The sequence below is a fragment of the Perognathus longimembris genome, chromosome 8, assembly GCF_023159225.1.
Source record: "Perognathus longimembris pacificus isolate PPM17 chromosome 8, ASM2315922v1, whole genome shotgun sequence".
NCBI classification, from domain to species: Eukaryota; Metazoa; Chordata; class Mammalia; order Rodentia; family Heteromyidae; genus Perognathus; species Perognathus longimembris.
This window is the reverse complement of record NC_063168.1, coordinates 40,531,219-40,538,342: the sequence shown is the minus strand read 5'-3', so window position 1 is coordinate 40,538,342 and position 7,124 is coordinate 40,531,219. Positions and strand designations below refer to the sequence as shown.

The following is a 7,124-nucleotide window of genomic DNA, read 5'->3' as shown; positions in this document are numbered from 1 at the left end:
TAGAAGCAGGCACTAATACCATGAGCTGGGACAAGTAAGAATTTACATTTTAACACAATCCATTCCTAATTCTCAGGTCAAGTCCTATCCAACAGAAATTTCTGTGATGGTAGAAAAATTCATTTGTCTATCCAGTGTGGCCAATGAGAAACTGAAACACACCTACGGGGACTGAAAAATCAAAATCCTTTAAGCACAGTCACATGTGGCTAGTAGCTCCTCCAAGTGGCCAGGCAGAGCTGATCTAGGTAATTATTTTGGTCAGTGGAAAGGAATGTACAGATCCCAATCTAGGACTTCAAGAGGAATCACCAGGGTCCTGGCCTACACAACTATCTCCTTTTAATGAAGACAAAAGCCAAGGGTTAAAAACAATCCATTTATTGGGTTTTAAACTAATTACACAATGAAATAATCAGTTTGGCACTACTCTATACAGGGATTATAATGCCTGTGTCTGCTGCCATACCAACACTGTGCCAGAGCCCTGCTGTGCTTCCGCTGGGTCACTCAGCAGGGAGATACTAAAAATACACCGTAGTGTTCCTCTAAGGAAGACTGTACAGGGAAGATGATATTCACCAACTTGGGAATTATTTCAACCTAGAAGATACCTCGCATTCTATAAACCTGTCAGAGGCAATCGTGTTAGCATTTAGAAATGCACACACAAACGTTACATAAAAATTCAGACATTCTAATGATAAATGAACTCAAAAGCCACAAATCAGCTTCTGTAACATGAAAATAACTTAAAAACACAAAAATGGCATTCAGTGGATATGAAAATCCCACACCACTATAATAAAGAGCTACATGTGAATCTTTACAAATTAATTGTACAATGGTGTGTGTAAAGGCTGCAGCTGTACAAAGTCTGGCGATGCTAGCTCTAGATTTGTACAATCTTTTACAGCTATGTAACATATATGCAACAAGTCAATTAAATACCAAACCTTATTAGTCTCAACGGTTCTGCAGGCAGAGATAAAGATAGAAATAGAGAAAAAGAGAGAAGTGAGGGGGGAAGAGAGAACATAAGAGGAAAGAAGGGGGGGAGAGAATCACAGAATAACCACAAATACAGCAATCTTCCATTTAGGTGAAGTATAACAGCTTTTAAATGGGGTCAAACAATGCTTGTAAAGAAAATAGGTAAAAACCAACCAGTCAGGGTGTTTCTTGTTGTTGTTGTTTATTTTTAAAATCACATGTTGTATACACACATAACAATCAATCAAAAATGTTATTCACCAAACCCCTGGTTTTTCAGTAGCTGGCTCTATTCAGCACCAAAAACTCCAGTGTGTGGGAGGCACACAGACTTCTGTGGCTTGGTGAGCAATACACATCAGGCATTGCTTAGTTTCAAGAGTTGCCCTCCTCTTTTTTTTCTTTTCCTTTCTTCTTCATGGCTCTCCAAACCCAAGGCTCTCAAGCTTCAGATTTATGCTCACTGCCCTACTACCATCTAAACCCAACAGCCATTTGGAAAGAATTCAAATAATTTGAGATGAATGAAATGATACAATCTGTATTACTGATGGGTAGTCTCCATTCCAAGTAAATTATTTCTTAATGAATTCCTAGACTTTGCTTGGTCTTGGATGACATGATCGTACTGGGTAATTATTTCTACTATGAGACTTTGTCAGATGCCTCAAAGAAAAAGTGATCAATATTCTGGAAACATTCCAGATAAGAAATCAAATGGCAGCTGAGAACCTGTGGAAAGCAGACTATGAGACAATACACAAAATCACCCAAGTGATGAGTGTTCAACAGAGGCAGAGTTTGGAAGCCTGCAGAGCCACCACAGATGGTACCTGAGGATTTGGAATTTTTGATGAAACGAGCCCAAGCGAAGACTAGTCATCTGTATCAGGGAAGAAAAAACTCCAATTAGTCAATAAGACACTTGACTCTTAAAAACCCAATGAGATTTTATTTTCCTGGGCCCTTTACTTTTTTGTACTTGTGGTGGGAGTTGAACCCAGTGCCTCATTCTCTGCTTGGCTTTTTCGCTCATGTCTGGCATTCTATTACATGAGCCATGCCTATTACATGAGCCATGCCTCCAGTTCTAGCTTCTTGTTGACTGGCTAAGAATCTTGTGGCTATGTCTGCCTCAATCCTCAGATCTCAGTCTCCTGAGTAGCTAGGATTACAGGCATGCGCCACAGCACGCACTTTCAATGTTTTCATAACTAGTAGAAAACAGAGGCTTCAGGATAATTCAAAATATCCCATCTTCAGAAGGCAGCTAACACTGTAATTTCTTTTCTTTTCTTTTTTTTTTTTTTTTTTGGCCAGTCCTGGGCCTTGGACTCAGGGCCTGAGCACTGTCCCTGGCTTCTTCCCGCTCAAGGCTAGCACTCTGCCACTTGAGCCACAGCGCCCCTTCTGGCCGTTTTCTGTATATGTGGTGCTGGGGAATCGAACCTAGGGCCTCGTGTATCCGAGGCAGGCCCTCTTGCCACTAGGCTATATCCCCAGCCCTGTAATTTCTTTTCTTTTACTCAACTCTTCCCAGTTTACTAAGGCCTTCAGCTATACCACCTGAATGTGCCTGATCTCATCTTTCCTCACTGATGAAGGTAAACATAGTCATACCAATTCTTTGCTTACCAATAGAAACAAAGAAGCATGCAAAGAAGCATGTGCTGTACTGTTGAGATAGAACTCCAATCCCCAAAGCCATCTATAAAAACAAAGTAATTCCCTCCACTTTACAGTTCTAAGAATGTCATTAAAAATTTGAAAACCAGGATCAAGAATGGTGGTTTACACCTGTAACCCCAGTTATTCAGAGGATGGATATTTGGAGGGTTGCAGTTGAAGGCCAGTCTACATAAAGTTATTGAGACCTCTATCTTAAACAGTTCAGGCATGATTGTGCATGCATCCCAGCTACATGAGAGGCACAGGTAGGAGGATTGAGGTCTGTAGCTAGATATTGGCAAAACCCTATCCAGAAAATAACCATAGCAATGAAGACCCTGAGGGAGGACATGGCTCAAGAAGGAAAGCACCTAGCCCCACTCAAGGCCCTGAGTTCAAATCCTATTACCTATCTTCTAATTAAGGACTTATAAATAACCATTTCTGTTATGAATGACATTTGCCTTAAGATAGCCTATGTTTAAATCCAGAACTTTGCTGCCTTACCTTTCTATGCATAATAGCATGGTGACACAAGGAGATCGGTGAGGACAAGAAGTTGATCATCAGTGAACTGCTGCTTGTGTTCCTGCCAGTTGTCATGATGTGTCCTTCGGAAATTGGATAAGGTCTTTTTCACAGTCATCTGTGGAATAGGCAGCCCACATACATTTTAACCTATCTGAACAGCCAGGGTTATATGGAAAATACCCCTAGCTACAAAATAATCCATGTAGACTTCAGGTCTCACATAGTAAAGTGCTTAGCATGCTACAATCCCAGTAGATCAACCTTATTTCCCCAAACCACCAAGATTCTGTGGAATTACTAGCTCCACTTTACAACAATCTATCTGCATGTATACATTCTTAGACCTGTTTACACACACACACACACACACACACACACCTATTTACAATGATGATAAGGACATGAGTCTTTCAATTGCTTAACTTGGGAACAGAGGTGATCATTACTATACAATACAACTATTATTTCCCATTTAATAATAACTTTCTTCTATTGAGATACATTACAAAAGGGCAGAAAAAGACAACTGTCCAGATAATAAATATAGTGATACTTTACACCCACTGGGTTGTGAAGGACAAAAGCTACTGTAATTTTTGTTAACCAAAATTTTAAAATATACATAGGAGCAATGTTTCTGCAAGAATTTAGTAATCGTAAACTCAAAGTATATAAGAACTATTAGTATAAATACTGTGTGTGAATAAACGAATAAGAATGCTACCTCAATAGGCTGAGGATCATTCAGATGTGCACTGAGGTTCATAAGGAGCTGGGGCATCCAGGTGGGAACATCGTAAGGGCTAGAAAGAACACATGCACCAAGTCCTAGCACCCCAGCATGGCGTTTCACCAACTCTGCAAGAAAAGCAAAATCTGTCCAATATTTATGTCTCTTATACACTTGTTGCAAATATAGGTTTCAATTATGAAAGGATTATTACCAGCATGCAATTTTCTGTACCTGAAATTAATCTACAAATGCATACCTTGTAAACAGGTTTTTAGGCTGAACTTAAAACCCCTGTATTTCAGAAAATTTAAGATACTCTATAGATGTTCCTCGATGATAGCACTAGTTGTTTCTAGGCCAAGGAATGATTCAAATTATTTGTTAAAATTAACACAGTGGGCCAGGCACCAGTGGCTCATGCCTGTAATCCTGGCAGTACTTTGGAGGCTAATCTGAGGGTAAAATTTCAAAGCCACTGTGGATAGGAAAGTCCATGGGACTCTTACCTGCAATTAACCCCAAGAACCGGATATGGAACCATGGATCAAGTGATAGAGTGCTAGCCTGGAGCAGAAAAGCTCAGGGACAGCGTCCAGGCCCTGAGTTCAAGCCCCAGGACTGGCACCAATAAATAAATAAAAAGAAAAAATTAGTGGCCCCAAAAATGTAACTCACGTGGTTAAGCACTGGCCTAGCAAGTACTTTGAGTTCAGACCCAATACCGTGACAACCAAACCAAATCAACCAAAGAAAGCCTAAGGCTGGTAGAGTAGCTCAAGTGGAAGAGTGCCGGCCTACTTTGCAAACACATTGGTTGAAGTATTGTCAAACAAAACAAATCCACTATTTCTTCTAAATCAATTGAGATTCCAAAGTATGACCCCCAGATACTAAACCAATCTCCAAAATCAGACAGCATTTCTCTAGATGTAAGTATCCACACAAAGAACGTATCAATTTATGATAAACGTGTCCCACGTATACAAAGAATATCTTTCTCTCTAAACACAGAACTGTGACACATCTCAATTCTAAGGGGTTTCTGTCCCTTCCTCAGTGGTTAAGTTAATGTGCTTTCCCTCATCGGTTTTCTTTGCCTTTTGGCAGTGCTTGGGATTTGAAGCCAGGGCCTAACACATACTAGTCAAGTGCTCTTTCATGTAAGCCATATCTATAGGTTCTAGACACTCACAGTTTCTTTTGGGGGGGGGGCAGTACTGAGCTTGAAAACGGGGCTGCTTGTGAAGAGGTGTTCTTAATGCTGAGCCACACCCCCAGCTGTTTTTTTGCTGGTTATTTTTGAGGCAGGGTCTTGCTTATTGCCTAAGCATATACTTGGGCACAATCCACATTTTCATTTCAGGCTTCCCAAAATATCTCATACTATCTTGGCTGAGACAGGGTCTTGCATACTTTTTCTGCTTAGACTGATTTGGAAGTGGGGTCCTTCCAATCGCAGCCTGCCAAGTAGCTTAGATTATAGGCATGACCCAGCTCCTTAAAGTTTCTTAGTAAAGCTGTATGCACGTATTTGTTTGCAAGACTTTGGGATAATTTAAAATTGTAAACAGTGCCATTTGGTGAAACAAAGACCTAAAAATACTTCGGTATGCAGTTATGAAAAAGTACAATTTTCAAGCACCAAAACTGCTGGTATTTTATTTCATAACTAAGACTCTAAAATAATCATACTTAGTTGGGCACTGATGGCTCACACCTGTAATCCTAGCTATTCAGGAGACTCTGAGAACTGAAGTTCAAAGCCAGCCTGAAAAGGAAAATGTGTGATTCTTATCTCCAATTAACTTCCAAAAAGCTGGAAGTGAAGCTACCTCAACTGGTAGGGCACTAAGCTTGAGGGGGGGTGGGGGGAAGCTCTCAGAGGCAGCACCCAGGCCCTGAGTTCCAGCCCCAGGACTGGTGCGTGCATGCACTTGAGGCACACACACGAGTATCATACTCTCACAAATTCAATGAATTTCCTATGTGCTAAACTTCCCACAAATTCTCTATTTTCTGTGGTAATCATTAGCAGGAGCAAAGTCATGTTTTTGGTGGACACATTTCAATTTCTTTTACACATGACCTAACAGGTCTTATTTTGCTCTGGCTTCTGTGTGTTTAATTACACTGAAAGCTCCTCTTGAGGTCTTTGTCTCCCTGGGCTGGCTTTGAACTGTTATCCTCAGATCTCAGCCTCCCGCTAGGCTAGGATTCTAAGTGTAAGCAAGTAGCATTTGGCTCCCATCTCATTTTTTAGATTTTACATTTCAGGTCCTGCCTTTCATATGTAAACCTTCTCAAAAACAGAGACAACTATCACTAGTATTTTGCAAAGACTTATATATGTAAGTAAGCCTGATTAGTCCCCTGATTAAATTCCCACAGCAACATTACCTGCAGAAGGAATGGTATCTCCTACTGAACCAGGATCTCGCTTTCTTTTCTTAGGTAGTTTCGTTTTGCAAAGTTGTTCAAAATGAACCTGCATAGGACTGTCCATGGTAAGGAAGTTACACTGTAACAGACCACTTAAAGTGGTAGCAGCCATTTCACGGACCTGTAGAGATAATGGTTTTGATTAGAGCTGAGGGAATAAAGGGATGGGGAAGGTGGGAAAAGGAGTGGGGATAATCTCTGGAACTGTGTAACTTTTGTATATGCTCCTTGGGTGTTTCCTGATTCAACCACCATCAGAGTCTCCAAGTGTTTGTGGCCTCAAAATGGGTAAAAATTACACTGGAGCTAAAGAATGAAGAGTAACTCTTTTATGTAAAATGAAATTTGTCTACGAACTTCTGACTGTTAGTCCTCCCCAGGAGTGATCCTGTAAAAAGAGTGCAGGAGCTTGACATTAACTCAAGTTTGCCTTAAACTACACTCTTACAACTCCTGCTGCTGGTGTTGCAGCTCGGAACACAGAGCACAGCTCAATTTCTACAAGTTCCATGCATCACCACCGAGACCTAGAGCCAATTCACCTAAGAATTTCATAGCCGGTCTCTAGGCAGTCTATGAATACACTTGATCAAGTAACTAAGTTTATAACAGTTCATTTAAAGGTATAAGAATCAATTTCAATGGAATAAGAACTCACTTTTGGGAAAGTTAAAAATTGAGTAAATACCCACTACAGCGTTTGTGATTTTTAGTTTTTAATCACAAAACTTCCTGCCTAGCCAGATGCTGGTGGCTCATG

The 7,124-nt window shown here is 40.5% G+C and overlaps 1 protein-coding gene across 1 annotated transcript in view; it reads right to left on the bottom strand.

The window, feature by feature from the left end:
* Positions 1-365: 365 nt before the first annotated feature.
* Positions 366-7,124, bottom strand: part of Psme4 (proteasome activator subunit 4) — a 113,797-nt gene continuing 107,038 nt past the window's right edge. Inside the window, exons 44-47 of the mRNA XM_048352938.1 lie at positions 6,323-6,485; positions 3,917-4,050; positions 3,169-3,307; positions 366-1,876 (exon numbers count right to left, since the gene is read on the bottom strand). Coding sequence (XP_048208895.1) covers positions 3,173-3,307; positions 3,917-4,050; positions 6,323-6,485 — 432 coding nt within the window. The 3' untranslated portion in view covers positions 366-1,876; positions 3,169-3,172. The remainder of the gene's footprint in view (positions 1,877-3,168; positions 3,308-3,916; positions 4,051-6,322; positions 6,486-7,124) is intronic.